The 16,939-nt window shown below is 38.0% G+C and overlaps 3 protein-coding genes across 5 annotated transcripts; 2 read left to right on the top strand and 1 right to left on the bottom strand.

The window, feature by feature from the left end:
• LOC105156664 (cleavage and polyadenylation specificity factor subunit 6) lies at positions 381-4,678 on the top strand. Of its 2 annotated transcripts, XR_847368.2 has the most exons (3): positions 381-574; positions 1,232-3,334; positions 4,248-4,678. XR_847368.2 is itself a non-coding variant. In XM_011072865.2 (2 exons), exon 2 carries the CDS (start codon positions 1,265-1,267, stop codon positions 3,194-3,196), a length of 1,932 nt encoding a protein of 643 aa, XP_011071167.1. In that variant the 5' UTR covers positions 381-574; positions 1,232-1,264; the 3' UTR covers positions 3,197-3,552. The 2 variants fall into 2 exon arrangements, 1 of the variants encoding a protein (XP_011071167.1); XM_011072865.2 differs by lacking the exon at positions 4,248-4,678 and having other exon boundaries at positions 1,232-3,552.
• LOC105156665 (T-complex protein 1 subunit epsilon) lies at positions 5,827-10,781 on the top strand. Of its 2 annotated transcripts, XM_011072869.2 has the most exons (10): positions 5,827-5,963; positions 6,098-6,301; positions 7,058-7,376; positions 8,141-8,489; positions 8,895-9,027; positions 9,107-9,159; positions 9,329-9,431; positions 9,881-10,047; positions 10,125-10,238; positions 10,387-10,781. In XM_011072869.2, exons 2-10 carry the CDS (start codon positions 6,103-6,105, stop codon positions 10,555-10,557), a joined length of 1,608 nt encoding a protein of 535 aa, XP_011071171.1. In that variant the 5' UTR covers positions 5,827-5,963; positions 6,098-6,102; the 3' UTR covers positions 10,558-10,781. The 2 variants fall into 2 exon arrangements, with proteins under 2 accessions (XP_011071171.1, XP_011071170.1); XM_011072868.2 differs by lacking the exon at positions 5,827-5,963 and having other exon boundaries at positions 5,970-6,301.
• LOC105156666 (ultraviolet-B receptor UVR8) lies at positions 11,562-15,433 on the bottom strand. The gene is made up of 7 exons (XM_011072870.2): positions 15,134-15,433; positions 14,214-14,251; positions 13,812-14,089; positions 13,367-13,716; positions 12,858-13,259; positions 12,239-12,626; positions 11,562-12,123 (listed from the first exon to the last, which is right to left on the bottom strand). The coding sequence occupies exons 3-7, from the start codon at positions 14,031-14,033 to the stop codon at positions 11,881-11,883; spliced, it is 1,605 nt and encodes a 534-aa protein (XP_011071172.1). The 5' UTR covers positions 14,034-14,089; positions 14,214-14,251; positions 15,134-15,433; the 3' UTR covers positions 11,562-11,880.

Here is a 16,939-nt window from a genome sequence, read left to right on the forward strand (position 1 = left end):
TTTATACTTGATCATCTTTCATTAGAATTTAAACAAAAAATACTGATGTTAGTAAAAAAAATTATATAAATTAATGTTACCCCTCATTTAATATTCTCATATAATAATTTTATACTTATGAGAGAAAAAATAAAATTATATTAAGTTTACTCTCTCTTATATTACATTATCCCTTTCAAAGTACAAAAATATATTTAGAAATATTAATTGAGTGATATATTTAAAAATGTTTGTAATTTTTTTAGTGAAAAAATAAAATTTCATATCTTTAGAAGGATGTAAGTGTAATTAATTCTAAAATTTATATTTTGTAATTCCAACTAAATTATTGTAGGAAAATGCCGAAGTGGAAGTACAAATAAATGAAGAGTGAAAAAATCGATTAGATTCACAGAAAAAAGAGTAAAAATCTGAAAACCGGAAAAAACAAGCTAAGAAAAGCTAGGGCAAATAAAGTAACAAAGAGCTGCTGGATAGAGAAGACCGGGGAGGAATTCAGCTCTCGCCTGTCCTGACTTTTGACTTCAGCTACGGGGACGCCGCCTCCGATCGTCATACATTCGTCCACAATCAGGCATTTTATCGTTTCCTCTGACATCGTTTCATGAAGTAATCGAATTTCAGTAGGAAAATTGAAAAAAGTTGTTGTTATCGCATGGATGTGTCAGTAATTTTAATTTGCGGAGTTGGGTCTTTGATTTTATGCGTAGTTTATTTTTGGAGTTGCTTATAGTTTAATTTCGTAGTTGGTTGCTTTGTGTTGAATGTTGCGGTTTGGAACTTGGTAGTAGCTATTTTTTACTGTTAGTCCCTTTTTCTGTGTTTCTTTTGTAGCATGCTCTGTATTCTTGATGTTCTGCTTGCTTTCTCTATTTAAATTTATGTTGATGAGTTTGCAATCTCGGTGTTATGGTTGAATATTTCCGTGCTTTTAGAATTGTATTTAGTTGTTGGATATTTTCCTATTTGTGTGATATTTATGTCATGGGCATATATTATGGCTCGTTTGGACTTTATTTTTGCATGAGCTTTGATGTTTAGATAACAATGTTAGTTTGATTCAGAAATAGAGCTTACTCTGAATGGAGATCTTTAGAACATCTAAATTTTGCTTTCCTTTTTCCTCATGAGAAATATATGATCCTGTTTAAAGATATGAAGATAAATGCTTTTTCCATGTACATTTACTACTAAAATCTACTTTTCATTGTTAATTTTCATGCTATATCAGGCGGACAATCATACATTTCTTCAGCTTGCTTGAATGGATCCGGTGACTGGTGAGCAATTAGATTATGGAGATGAGGAATATGCAGGAAGTCAAAAGATGCAATATCATCAAGGTGGAGCTATTCCCGCACTTGCGGAGGAGGAAATGATTGGTGAAGAGGATGAATATGATGACCTCTATAATGATGTTAATGTTGGAGAGGGTTTCCTGCAGATGCAGCGGTCTGAAGCACAAATGCCTTCAGGTGTGGGGAATGGTGGATTCCAAGGTTCGAAAAGTAATGTTCCTGGCATTAGAGCAGAAGCAATAGCCCCACAAGAGGTCACCAATGCGAGAGTTACTAGTGAAGGGAATTATCTTCCTACTGGAGTCCAATTTCCTGAGCAGAAGACTGCTTTCCCAGCTGCAGGAGGTCCTGCACAAACTGTGGATGCTTCTCAAAGGGGAAGGCTCCCTGAAATGGTACATAATTCTCAGCCAGGGCATTTGGGATATCAAGGATCAGTGTCCATGCCCCAAAAGACTGCTGCAGACCGGATGAACAAGCCAGAAAAAATTGTTGGTGAGCCTGCACCATCACCTAACCCTAACATGGGCAGCTCAAAAGGTGGTCCCCAGATTCCTACCACTATGATGAATTCAAGTGCAAATGTCAATATAAATCGTCCAGTAGATGATGAATACCTGATAAGGCCAGCTGTAGAAAATGGAAATACTATGCTCTTTGTAGGAGAGTTGCATTGGTGGACAACCGATGCTGAGCTTGAGAGTGTGCTCATTCAATATGGGAAAGTTAAGGAGATCAAATTTTTTGATGAAAGGGCTAGTGGTAAATCCAAAGGCTATTGCCAAGTTGAATTTTATGATCCCGCTGCTGCAGCTGCATGCAAGGAAGGTATGCATGGTCATCTATTTAATGGGCGAGCTTGTGTGGTGGCATTTGCCACTCCACAAACCATAAAACAGATGGGTTCTTCTTACATGAACAAGACCCAAACCCAGGGTCAATCCCAGCAGCAGGGGAGGAACCTCATTAATGATGGAGCAGGAAGAGGCAATGGGACGAATTATCCTAGTGGAGATACAGGAAGGAATTTTGGACGAGGTGGGTGGGGAAGAGGAGGGAACCAAGTTCCTAACAAGGGTCCAGGTCCTGGACCTGTAAGAGGTAGAGGAGGAATGGGGAACAAGAATATGATTGGAAATGCACCTGGTGCTGGTGGAGGAGCCTATGGACAAGCTGGCCTTGCTGGCCCTGGTTTTGGCGGACCTCCTGGGATGATGCATCCTCAGGGCATGATGGGTCCTGGTTTTGACCTAGCATTTATGGGTCGAGGGGGTGGTTATGCTGGTTTCTCTGGTCCTGCTTTCCCAGGGATGCTTCCTCCATATCCAGCTGTTAATTCAATGGGCCTTCCTGGAGTGGCTCCTCATGTCAACCCTGCTTTCTTTAGTCGAGGAATGGCTCCAAATGGAATGGGTATGATGGGGACGACAGGGATGGATGGTCCTCATTCTGGTATGTGGCCTGACATGAACCTGGGTGGATGGGGAGGGGAAGAACATGGCAGGGGAACCAGAGAGTCTAGTTATGGTGGTGAAGATAATGCTTCTGAATACGGCTATGGAGAGGCAAGTCATGAAAAAGGCGTAAGGTCCAGTGCTGCTTCTCGGGAAAAGGAGAGGAACTCTGAGCGTGATTGGTCCAGTAACCCTGAGAAGAGGCATCGGGAAGAGAGAGATCATGATGGGGACAGGTATGATAGGGACCACAAATACAGGGAAGAGAAGGATCGCCACCGGGACTATCGCCATAAAGATCGTGACTTGGGTTATGATGATGATTGGGATAGAGGACAATCTTCAAGATCCCGTAGCAGATCACGTGCAGTGCCTGGAGATGATCACAGGTCTCGATCTAGGGATGCTGATTATGGGAAAAGGAAACGCATGCCATCTGAGTGATGTGATCAGAACGAGTCTTGTACGGATCCAAAAGTCCCCTTCACTGATTTGCATTATCGATCTTAATCATCTGAAGGATCGCCAACTCTGTCTTGTATATGTTGGCTCACATGCTATGTGGCCTCTGACTTCGAAGAAGTAAGTATTGTTTACTAGATGTTACCAGGAAGAACAGTCTTTGGCTTTCCCTCAAGTTTGCATATCAAACATTATTTGATGCAAGACTATATATTTCTGTGATAAACTTCAGTACCTTATGTAGTATATATTGTGGATTTGCTTAGCAGTGAAGCTTTCTCTTATTGCAGCTGCTAACTATCTTTGATCTGAGATATGAAGTTATGTGCTGTGCGTAATATTGTGTTATAGCTTTATGGTTCTTGTTTCTAACCTTTTAAACAGCTATGATATGTAAAATTTGTGCAAGTTGCTTTTGTCCTGGCTCATTCTGGAGCTTCCCCCCAAACTCTTGAAATAAGCAAGTAAATAAAAAAAGATGGAACTGAATCCTCCCTGCAATCTGTGTTGGCGCTTTGTCCAGTCGTGTTGGTGTGGCCCTTGTTTTGTAACTGTTTCTCACTCTTCTTGATTTCATGTATTTATATTCAGAAGACTCGTCTATTTTGTTGCTATAAGTGATAGGGAAAGCTGTCCTGGAAGTATTACTTTCATCACATGCCAAGTGCTAACTTAGGATACTTGCAACTCACTGAAGGTCTTTTGAGTTTAGATATTATTGAATGAAACTTTGATGTGCCTGAAGTTATGTCATGCTGTATGTTACAGTAAAATATATTGTTCTTTCTTGAATTCATGGATAGGGGTTGAAAAGTCCATTAAATAGGACTGTTTATGGGTTGTTCAGTAGGTTAGCTGTCCTAATTAATCATTGCAAAGGTTTAGTGCTAGAGTTGTTATGGTGAAATGCTCTTTTGGGTACCATGGCCTCTCTTTTGTCATTGTATGTGCTAATTATAATTTCATATGGCTTCTCTGGATGATCTGCTTAATATTGACGTGGGGATTTTTTTTCTTTAATTATCATACTCAGGAGCAGAGAACCATTAATTGGTGCTTTCTTGGATATCCTGAAATGCATAAAACAATGTAGCGAGCAAAGAAGCCTTAGTCATATTTTCAATTGCTTTGTGTTCCTCATGCATGTACCAGTCTTTGAACGATGCTCCTGGAAGGAATTATATGAAAAGTAACCTTAATTCTCAAAGAATACTTTTGAGTGGAATATCCACTACACAGTAGTATATATTAGCTGTTTGTTGTATTTTCCATGTAATAGGTTCCTCACTTGTAACAATTTCACATGTTAATGTTATCTCTGATCTTGTAATTATTGTACAAGTCTTCCGACCAAGTGTTGGTCGTGCATGATGGTGATGTAATTAGGGTTGCAGAACTTATAAGCTGTAATCTTGGAGACATTGTGCATGTTTGTAATGAAGGGTTTGCAGTTTCCTGATGCTACATATTTAATTGTAAGCTAAAATTCTTCTGAGTATGTTCTCTCTCTCTCTCATGTAAATCATCGCGCACCCAATTAGAAATTAGGCTCTGATTCTGTTTTCGGTTAACTGTAATTTAATCCAGGTATATGGTGTAAAATTGTCAATTTTTCCGTGTATCTCAGCTATGTTTTGTAAATCGACATTTTCATTGGTAGAGTGTAACACATGCAATGTTCTGGTTGTAAGTTGTATTCATGAATTGTACTATATCAAGATGTTAGTATTTAGCTGTGGTTGTTAATGTATTCTTCTTCACTTGATTGATGTTCAACTTTTCATTAATCATCCTTTTCTTTCAGATGCCTATAGTGTGGCCCCATAATGTAGTGTTCATCTGTGAGTCAGAATCTGATGATAACTGTGAATATGAGTTGACAGCTTAGTTTTATTTCTTGTTAAGATCCATTCCTTGTGTGCTCTATTCTATTAGGATTTCAGTTTTGGGCAGCGATACAGAAGTTCTGCATTCATAATGAATTGTTTAGTTGATGTTTGGTCCTAAGTCCAGACATGAATCAGTTGCATAGCTTTTGCTCTGTTATCTCTTATGGGACCTGATGTGTCTTTCTTCTCTTTGTTTGAATGTCGTGTGCTAGATGATATAGAAGCAATGAGAAGTGAATGGTTTTTGATATTATATGTAAAACATTGTCATTATCCTTTTAACTTTTAATTTTATGGTGAAAATCTGATGCTATCATTTAGTGAATGACTTCCGCAAAGGGGTGGAAGATTGATGTCTATGACAGTTTGAAGTCATGGGTTTGGAGTTCCTCGGGACGTGTGGTTATTTATCTTGTGAGTTTATTATAATTTGATGTTTCATAATTTTTAGTTATATTGATTGATTGAAACAATGGATTATCCAATTGCTCAATTAATTCAAAATTTTGATGTAATAATGTAAATAAAGCTTCTATCTCACAAAAAAAAAAGGAAAGAAAGAAAGGGTACAAGGTCTCGGCCCAATAAGAGTCCTAACAACACTGGCCACGCTCGGGTCCATTAACCAGAAGTCTAGGTTAAACTGGGCCCAGATGAAATGTTTGCTTTTACAATAAAACATACGATAGGTGAAGGTTACGCGATTTTAGTTCAAATTGTAGGATACTGCATTTGATGACACCGGGGGAGTGACAATACCTGAATGCTGAGAAAAAGAAAAAGAAGCGGGAGCATATAAATCGATTGCTCGAGTAAACGACGTCAAGACTGGTACATAATTACGAGACTGCCACTGCTAGGTTAAAATCTCTCTCTCTCTCTCTCCCCCCTCAAATCTTCCTGAAAGCTCCCATCACTCTCCCTTCCTCCACTCTTTATTTCCATTTTCCAGTCGGAGCCGTATAAAGATCCGATCTTGTTTTACCTCGACCAGAGAGAATGGCGTTGGCGTTCGATGAATTTGGTCGGCCGTTCATTATACTGAAGGAGCAGGAGCAGAAAACCAGACTGCGTGGACTCGATGCGCAGAAGGCGAATATTGCCTCCGGGAAAGCGGTGGCTCGCATCCTTCGAACCTCTTTAGGACCCAAAGGCATGGATAAGATGCTTCAGAGCCCCGACGGCGATGTCACCATAAGTAAGCTTTGCACTTTACCAATTTTTGTGCTTTCATGGTTGTGCTCTGGTTGAATCCCTTGAGGCTTTGCTTTAGTTGTGGGCTTTTGAGTTGGTTAATGTTTAATGGATTGAAGGGTTTGGTTTAGTTCTGAAATTATTATGCTTCTCGTAGTGTTCTGGGAGCAAAATGCAGAATGAGGATCAATAGGGGGAGAATTATAATCTCCTTGCTGGAAATTCTGTGTTTAGTTGTTCCGGGCTGCCACTTACTTCTATTAGCTGAAATATATAAAGAGAAGACTAATCTTGGTTTCATGTAGAAGTAGTAAGTAGCTGATAGTAGTGAAGCCTAATGCCAAGTTGAAGGCTTACTGTTGAGAGGTATTCCGCAGCTTTTACATTCCATACAGTCCATAGAAATAGATCTCTGTAGCACTGGAAATGCAAAAGTCATGGGAGTTTGTTTTGGGGGAGAAAAGGAAAACATCTGTGCTTATATGTTTACTAGATTCCTTTGAAATACTTGTTCATACTTGGGTCAGCGAGGCAAGGTTACTGTCCTGCCAATAAGCTTAAAGGTTGTTTTCGTCTTTTGTTATCTTCTCTTTGGTGCATAATTTGAGAGCAAGGGATGTTTTCCGCTTCTGTATAACATGGATGAGGCACACAAATGCTTAATATGAGTCACATTGAATTTTTTGAGAGAACTTTATCTTCAAAGGGTGCCATGTTATATATGAATAGTACTTTATTTCTTACTTTTTTGGTTTTTCAGCGAATGATGGTGCAACAATCTTGGAGCAGATGGATGTTGACAATCAGATTGCTAAGCTCATGGTTGAATTGTCACGGAGTCAAGACTATGAAATTGGTGATGGAACAACTGGAGTTGTTGTCATGGCAGGTGCACTTCTAGAACAAGCTGAGAAACTATTGGAACGTGGAATTCATCCTATCCGGATTGCAGAAGGATATGAAGTGGCTTCAAGAATTGCTTTTGAACATTTGGAGCGTATATCCCATAAATTCGAATTCAGTGCTACAAATATTGAGCCATTGGTCCAGACTTGTATGACTACTTTATCCTCCAAGATGTGAGTGTTCTTTCTTATTTTGGACCATGCGTCTTTGAGCTCCTTGTGATTTTATGGTTGGATTCTTCTAAAATATTATGTGAGAGTTTGAAATGTGGACGTCTTGGTTTTATTCCACATTCTAATACAACATGTTTTCTACATTTGATTTGGTTGCGTAGTCTAACAAAGGACTATCTATGTCTCTAGAATTTAAACCAGCCTAGATCCTACTTTTGAAAAACAAAATCTATATATCTGGAATTTAGAACGTCTTTACATCTGTTGAATGCAAGTCCATTTGTGGATCATAACAGTAATCTGAAGCTGTTAACTTATTTTCTGGGTTTCGGGGGCTCCTAGAGTGCATCGTATTTTGGCTTCATTCTTAGCTGTAAAGAACTTGATAGTTTATTTTCATAAATGATTGTTTTTTCTCATTATCTGCTGAATTGGGAAGTGATTCATTTCACGTTTGTATTTTCTGAATTCTTATGCCATTCTTGTGATTTGATCTGTAAAAATGTATATAACATAATTTGAGTTTCACTATGAACTCTCCAGATCCAGAGGCAATTTTGTTATGTACCTTCCTTTTCTGTTGAAAGCTCAGTATGGGAAATATCTTTGACTATAACATTTCTTATGGTTTTGCTTCATTTGGCTTAATATCCTCATTTTTCTGAGGAGGGGTTGAGTAGATTGAGTCGGAATTCATTTGGGCTTGCAATTATCTTGTGCTTCTGTTTCCTAATTGTTTTAATATCATCAACTTCGCTTTGCAGTGTGAACAGATGCAAACGCAGTTTGGCAGAGATTGCGGTTAAAGCAGTGCTTGCTGTTGCAGATTTAGAGAGGAAGGATGTTAATCTAGACTTAATAAAAGTAGAGGGAAAAGTAGGGGGAAAGCTGGAGGATACCGAACTAATTTTTGGGATTGTTGTTGACAAAGATATGAGTCATCCACAGATGCCAAAACAAATCGAGGATGCAAAAATTGCCATTTTGACTTGCCCCTTTGAGCCTCCAAAGCCCAAGACTAAACATAAGGTTGATATTGATACTGTGGAAAAATTCCAGACATTGCGTCAACAGGAGCAGAAGTACTTCGATGATATGGTTCAAAAATGCAAGGTAATCTTTTTGAATAAGCTGATGCTTTTGGTGAAATGTGTTAAAATTGAGCCAAGAGGGGGAGCTCATGTTCGACAACTTTTTGTCTAACAAGGGTTTGGTGCTCCTGTTAGGTCTGGGGAATGGAGATTGATCTGAATCTTCTCCCTTCCAATGTTATGCTTGATATATCTGGAAAATATATAAGGTGGTTATCAGCTTTGACAGACTTATATATTCTCTCTCTCTCTCTCTTCTATTTTAATCATCTTGTGAAGGGGTTTATAATTTAATTTTGGAGCATATTCTTCTGAAAATTTATATGCTAGACCACTGTTATTGTGATTGTGCTTATGTTTAGCTTTATGCTTGACATTTTCTGAGATTAATGCCCTTGGTGTACTCACATGCCTCACTGGATTGCAGGATGTTGGGGCTACATTGGTTATCTGTCAATGGGGTTTTGATGATGAGGCAAACCACTTATTAATGAATAGAAATTTGCCTGCTGTCCGGTGGGTCGGTGGTGTGGAACTAGAGCTGATAGCCATAGCCACAGGTTTGTGTCAATCCTGATGGTTTATGATTATACATTGATTCGTCTATTCTTACTGGTGTATTGTTTACTTGGGTTTTAGGTGGGAGAATTGTTCCAAGATTTCAGGAGTTGACACCAGAGAAACTCGGCAGGGTAAGTTGCATAACCTATTATCTAGCTATTACCTATCTTCCTTTGTGTAAATTTATGCAATCGGGTGCTTCTCATTTTCCTTTTTTGGGGGCTAGCCACTGCATATCATATCATTGTGACTGTTGTATAACTCATATGCACCACCATAAAATTTTCTTATACATGGCAGGCTGGTTTGGTTCGAGAAAAAGCTTTTGGCACCACTAAAGATCGAATGATATATATTGAGCACTGTGCAAACTCAAGGGCTGTAACCATATTCATACGTGGTGGTAGGTCAACGTTCTGTTCCACTTCTTGTTCTGCTTTTATTATCTCATTGATTTTTGGCGCAATCATTACTACTTGACCGACATTACATTTGTTAATAATTCAATGTTAATCCTTACATCAGAAGTTTAATGGCTTCACATTTGTCCCCATGCATCCTCAATCCCTTCCTCGTTTCATTTCCAAAAAGTTTTGGGTAGATTGAATGTGACAGTTTCTGCTGTGCTTGCTATTGCTGTGGTTTAACGCATGTGGCATCGGTGTCTCATGTGCAGTTTTCAATTTCCCAGCAACTCTTTCTGTCAGTACAATTTTATCTGCCAATGTTCAAGCAAGCATGGGGATATGACTCATTTTCTTCACAGTTTCATTATCTTGTTCAATTCAAACCTTAGGAATAAATTGAGTCAAAAAGTTTGACATGGGGTCTTCCTTTTTGCCTATGCTTTAGGTAACAAGATGATGATAGAGGAAACAAAACGCAGCATCCATGATGCTTTATGTGTTGCTCGGAATCTCATTCGCAACAATTCCATTGTATATGGCGGTGGATCAGCTGAAATTTCTTGCTCAATTGCTGTGGAAGCAGCTGCTGATAAGTACCCTGGAGTTGAGCAGGTGAGAAACCGACATTTCCTCTTGTACCTATTGCTTTCAACACTTTGAGCTAAACCTGTGCACTTTTCTGTTGGTAGTATGCAATTAGAGGATTTGCAGATGCGTTAGATGCAATCCCCATGGCACTGGCGGAAAATAGCGGCCTCCAGCCTATAGAAACTTTATCTGCTGTCAAATCCCAGCAAATTAAGGTATTCTTACCCTGTTGCTCCTGCTCTTCCGTTTTTCTTTCCTCTTTCATTTTATTGTTGAAAAGGCTTGAATCCAGTCTTCGCCTAATCTCACTTTCTACTTCCCATTCATTTCATTCAGAAGTGATAGTATGATTTTTCTCTACAGGAGAACAACAGCTGCTGTGGTATTGACTGCAATGACGTTGGCACAAATGACATGCGTGAGCAGAACGTTTTCGAGACCTTGATCGGGAAGCAGCAGCAGATTCTGCTTGCAACTCAAGTTGTTAAGATGATTCTAAAAATTGACGATGTCATCTCACCATCTGATTATTGATCATTTTCATCAGGTACTTGATGAACAGGTTTTGCTGTCTAATTTTGTGCAAACAATATGTAGTTTGCTGAATTGGTTTACTCTGGAAAATTGAGTCCATCCTATATTTGGGTGATCGCTTTTGTAATTCCTTTATTTGTGTTCTATGGTCGATGGATTGATGGTCTCTTGCTCCCCATTTGTTATTTGGAAATGGATTATGCATTCTAATGACTCTTGAGCTTGGCCTTTGTTGTTAATTTAATTTTTTTAAAAGTTTGTTGATGTTGAGGCCCATTGGACTATTTGGGGTCGACCTCTAAGGGGGGGGTGGGCCCCGTTTCTACATGCTGCTCCTACACTGGGTTCTCTTAATTATTACACCCGTTGGCAATGCAGTATGTAATAGGTGTCGCTTTAAGGACCCATCTGGGGACCCTGTTTGTACTACTTGGGTGGTTGGGGGTATTTGCAAATTGCGTTTTAACTCATTCATAAAGGTGCAGGCGGTCACAAGTTTTAGCTTTTTATCTGCTCAACCTATAGAATCAAAGTAGGTACAAGACAAATTGGTAAAATTTGTTTACTTTAAGCAAATATTAGTTAAAAAGCATTTCTCTTTTTTTAGTCTTTCTGACCTTAACAATATTATTTGTAGCATGGTTACATGATGTATATATGAAAATATATATGCCAAGATTCTCTTCGGATGAGGCTTAGCCAGAGTTCAATGATAAACAATCCACATATATGTAAGGTCGTACCACTCATCATAACCAAAATGGCATATCCCAATTCTTAGCGCATGATTATGTTTCTTTTTTATTTATGTTTTGCACTAAAACTTTATTGGCCTTAAACATAAGCGCTTGTAAGATAAACTTATAGTTAGATATAGTAATAGGTTCATATGTTAGAAGGTAGGTATAATTGATGGGTTTAACTTGAAAATAATGAATAATTATCGGGATCTAATTAAAAGGCAAAAATATCAAGAACAGTATGATAAAGTCCAAGCCACAAACTTCAAATAAGACGGGGTCTAGAATGATGATCAAACCATTAAAGTTGAAATGGTTAACAGCACTTCCACCAATGTAAATAAGTTAATAGAAACCAAGCTTGACAATGTCTTTTTCCAGCTATTTACTGGTTCAGGCAAAGAGCTAACGAATTTCTAAGAGGTTAATTCTGCAGCTCCTACATCCTACCCTTATTCACAACCACTGTTTCTATTTACACCAGAGCAATAAACATGGAAATATAAACATGGAACGCCAATGTATGATAATACTGTTAATAATAGATTAACCATGCATGTGCAGCAAAGGCATGAGCTTCATTTTAACTCAGATCGATATCGACCCGTTCAGGATTAGCCCTCTCGGTTTGGTTTGCGACGAGTTCAACACCGAGCTGCCCTTTGTCACCGGCGCCAAATGCATATAGTTTATCAGAATCGGTGAGTGCAAAAGTATGAGCATTCCAGTATATGGAGTTTGTCAGGCTTATCTGTACAACCCTTTCGTTCACTTGCTTTAGTGATGTTACAAGCTCTGGGCTTAGAACGTTAGTGTGCCTATTTCCCTGGAAAGGGATCACAAGTTAGATACTGAAAGCAAACTATACTGAGAGGATGTAATTATGGAATTCAAGAAAGTTTTTACTTGAAAAAAGATTAATCCAGAGTACGAAACGAGACCTGCTCATCAGCAGCGGCAGTGTTATGTCCAAGACTAGATGATTCTCCACACCCGAACGAATAAACATCGCCATCATCTGAAACGACGAAGGTCGTGTAGTCTCCTGTAGCAACATGAACAGCTTTAACGTTGCTCAGTGCTTCAACCACCTTAGGGACTGATTCACAATCTTCATTCCCATGACCCAAACATCCGTACCGTCCCCATCCCCATGTGCAAACTCTTCCGTCTTTACCAACCACTGCAGCATGCCAAGCACCAGCTGCAACTACTACGGGCTGAAGATTCAAAGTGCGGAACTGTTCGATTAATCTTGGCTGCTTCTCGTCAGTCCTAGTACCATGCCCAAGCTTTCCTCCCAGTCCACAACCGACAGAGTACACCGACCTGATATGTCAGTGGAAGAAAAATATCAGGAAAATAAATGAAGGCAAGAAATCAAGAAAGATTACTTGAACATTCATTCTATAAAAGAATCCCTAGAAAGCTTGCATTGTTGAGAGATGACGATTGTAAATAGCACACCAAGTCTGTGGTTTCATGCTTCGACCAAACTTGGATTACATGTACAATATTTAAATGATGCATTGATATAAAGAAGTGACGGGGGGAGCTTACATGCCGCCAGGTTGACAGGCCAAAGCAAGAAGATAGCAGTATCCAGCTGCAATTTGAATGACTGGTATATTTTCAAGAGCCCCCAACAATGGACGGGGCTCGAGATCAGTTGGCTCTGTTTGGTGGCCAAGTTTGCTTTCATTTCCCCAGGAAAATGTATAAATCATGCCTTCTCTTGATAATACAGCTGTAAAGAAATTTCCAATAGCAGCTTGCACGACAAAGATATCTTTCAAAGATTCAACTATCTGAGGGGTAGTAACTAATTTATTTCCTTGAGCCCCATATTCGGCTTCCCCAAAAGAATCCTTTCCAAATGCATAAACCAGTCCGGCATCACTAATTAGCATTGTGCGGCCAGCCCCAGCCGCTGCATGAATAATACGAATTCCTTGCAAAGCTCTGCACCAAAAAACAAGTCCAATTAATTCGCTATTGAGCCAACCATCTATAACAGTTTCTCCTTTTGCAATATTAGGTCTACTGGACTAATAACAAATTCAGCAGACCTAATTACGCGAGGGCGAGACTCCTCATCTGTAGTTCCATGTCCGAGCTGTCCAGAACTGTTAGAACCAAATGAATACACAGCTCCTTTAGAAGTCACAGCAATACTGTGACCAGGACCAGCTATTGCCTGCGACTTCTCCCTCCTAGAACATGCTTCTCCAGCCAACAAGAACCTCAAAACTAGTTTCCAAGATCCCCCACACCTTTGCTTCAAATCTTCTCGTTGTTCTATTGTCATTGGTTTAAATATGGCTCTCTTCTGGCACATATCAAGAGCAGCAAGCTCTGCCAGAGAGAGCTCATAGTCGGGGGCGAAGTGCGCAGGCTGCCTAAAGAAGGAACAAGTTGCCTGCAAAAGAACATAATGATTCAATCAGCAGCATCATCAATTCTAATATCAATTAAGAGCTCAGCTGTGAAAATGGAAAGATAAAGCACACTTGCCTCAAGTTTTGCAAGATCTTGAGGGTCCAGATTGCAACCAGTAAGGAAATGGAGAACAATGGATGGGTTGGCAGACAATGGGAACTCCCCTGGAGTTGCATTTCCAAAGCAATGACGCTGTTGCCTCTGATGTGTTACAGGAGGGGGGACAAGTGAAGCAATTGTCTGCTCGGCAATGTTGTGGTATTGAACACTCGACGCTCCACTAGTTGTGGCATCCATGGGCACCGCTTCAACTCTGCAGTGCCCTGACTTTGCAGAAGTGAAGATTTGATTTACTGAAAAACCACAAGAACACGTGAATATTACGTTCCCCTGTCTCTCATCACAATGCAATGTCATTGTTTATTCAACCTCAATTTGACTAGAAACCATGTTAAAAGATGGCATGCCATTCAGTACCTTTAAATTAGTCGTTGATCAGAAATATGTTATCAAGCCTGCAAGTATATAGGGGACAATTATCAATACACATTTTGGGAATAAAACACGAAGCATCAAACACAGAACGGCATTGTGCAGAGAATTGCACTTCTTCAGAAGTCAGAGATGCTATGCCATCAGCATTGGCTATTTAATCTCTGAAGTTAAGTAATTCTGGAGATCCAAAACATGGTTTAGCAACTATAACTCCTTTAGAAGTCATAAGCAAAAACCACTAAAAAATACTGCAAAATCACAGTAAACAGAGTGGATGATCAAACGATGAGATTAGAAAAAAGGTAAATTTTGATCTAACCATATCAAGTTTGAGAAAGACAAGCACAACCCAAATGAAAGCATAAGATCAAATTGTATCAAACAAGCAAACACATTCAGCAACTATACCTCCACCAGCAAGGAGCACGCGTAGATTATACGTATGCGGTAAAATAAAGAATACTGTTTAATGAAGCATACCGAACCTTGCACCAAGGATATTCCCCATCAGAAGAAACCCACAAAAATGAATTTTTCTCATCTAAAAGGAAAATTTCATAAACACGCATCATCAAGAAATCCCAGAAGTCTGTTATGCCGAAACAAGCCTAGTGAATTGGAACTGATGGTTGATAAAACTCCACAACAGTGATCACCAGAATCAAACAATTTTACACGGAAATTGACCAGAAAAAAATCCAATCTTTAGCATCCCACATGTTTAAGGATCTTTAGTTATCAATAAGTCAAGTACAATTCTTCAATCCACACTGAAGATCAAGTGAAATTTTACAACCACTGTTAAAAAAACAGAGCATAAGAACACAAGGGACAGTCTTGATTCTGCACATTCCGATACAAAAACAGATCAAGTAACAAAAATTTCAGAAACAAAAGTTTACATGCAAAACTGGGCCAAGATTCCTCAAAACCCATGCGACATCTGCTATGAGAAATTCGCCAAAAACAGTCGTGATTCTGATAAAAAAAGGGAGATTCTTGAACTGGGTTTTCAATCTGATCAGGGGATTTTTCAGATGATTACTTTTGGTTTGATTTTTAGACGATGATGATTATTATAGGGGTTAGAAAAACTGGTTCTCTTGATGGGATGTTTGTACAGGAAAAAAAAAAAAAAATTCTTTTGTGTAGAGAGGTAGAGAAAGAGAGAGAGAGAGAGGAGAGGAAAAAGAGTTTTGCTCTGAATGAGATAGTATGTGTGTGAATATGTGAGATGTTATATAGAAGCCTTTATTTTCTCTATCGGATGGAATGTAATTTGAAGGGAACAGAAAGAGATGAGGTGTCGGCTTATTTTGCTGTGTGGCTTCTGCTTACACTCACACACTCACACGTTCTACTGTGTGAAAAAATCTTTGCCAAAATTTCACATTATTCAATAATGCTGAATCATTAAATAATACAAATCATATCAAGTCAGTGTAATATAAATATTATTTTTAACTAATACAATTTTAAAAAATAAATAATGCAAATAAAATATATACTTTTTTTTTTCTACATTGAGAGTAATAGTATTTCTTTTTTAACCTTGAAATTGCAGCCAGATCACATGGTGAATTTGATGTGGGGTGGTATAGTAGATAAGGGAAGGGAGTGAATCTAATCCAAGATTATGGGGAAGTGGAACCACCAAATTCAAGGAATTTACCTCTTCATTTTTGTTGCATCAAATTTACCATTTGGGTAAAATCTTGGGGAAGTTTCATAGTCCAAGCCTCAAATGCTCATTTCATCAAATGTAATTCCTAATCAATACATAAAAAGCATTTTCTTTTATTTACTTTTCATAAAAGATGAATGAAAATGGAGACAGTGGGAATCCTAGACATGTATTTTATACATAAAACCAATAACATTTCCCTTAATAAAGAACAAAATTAATTATGATAAATAAATATATCTTCGATGATGATATAATATAATCTCTCTATTTTTCTTTTTACTTTTTATTTAAATGACTTCTATCTAATTCTGTAGGGATAATATATATTTAGATCTGTTATACGATATATTATTGGATTTGATTTCATGAATCTTACAATTTCATTTTGAGTAAGAAGTCTTGTACGAAAAGAAGTCTTTCAATTTACAAACACTGCAATTTCATCAATATTAACTAATAGTTTATTGTAAAGCTCATATATAAATAATTTTAAATATCTCTATCATAAATCTTTTATATATGAAATAAGTTAATAGAATTTTAAAAATAAAAGAGAGGGCTTATGGAGTAATAATGAGAAAAGAAAAAGTAAGTAATATATATTATGTGACTGTCAAATTTCATGCTTGCGTGTAATCCATCTCCATATTGATAATAGTGAAAGCTTAAATATATTTAATAATTAGTAGCAAAGTATATATTTAAAACTTTGGTAAATAGAAAAAAGAAAGAGGTCTCAAAGCTGTGCCCAATAAGATGTGACTATTAAATTTAAATCAATTTCTTGGTTCTAAAAAACCATAATACTCAATTCCTAAGATACTTTTAATCCAAAAAGGAACTCCCTTTCTCCTTAATTACCACAAAAAAAACTAGGATTTTACTTATAATTATTCAATTTATTAGATTATTTGATATAATAATTAGAAAATATGATAAAAATATATTAATATCATCTGAAATAAGAATTACAACAAATACATAAGTATGGTTTTTCAAGATTGGAACAACTTATTCAAAT

This window comes from Sesamum indicum, linkage group LG2, assembly GCF_000512975.1.
Source record: "Sesamum indicum cultivar Zhongzhi No. 13 linkage group LG2, S_indicum_v1.0, whole genome shotgun sequence".
NCBI classification, from domain to species: Eukaryota; Viridiplantae; Streptophyta; class Magnoliopsida; order Lamiales; family Pedaliaceae; genus Sesamum; species Sesamum indicum.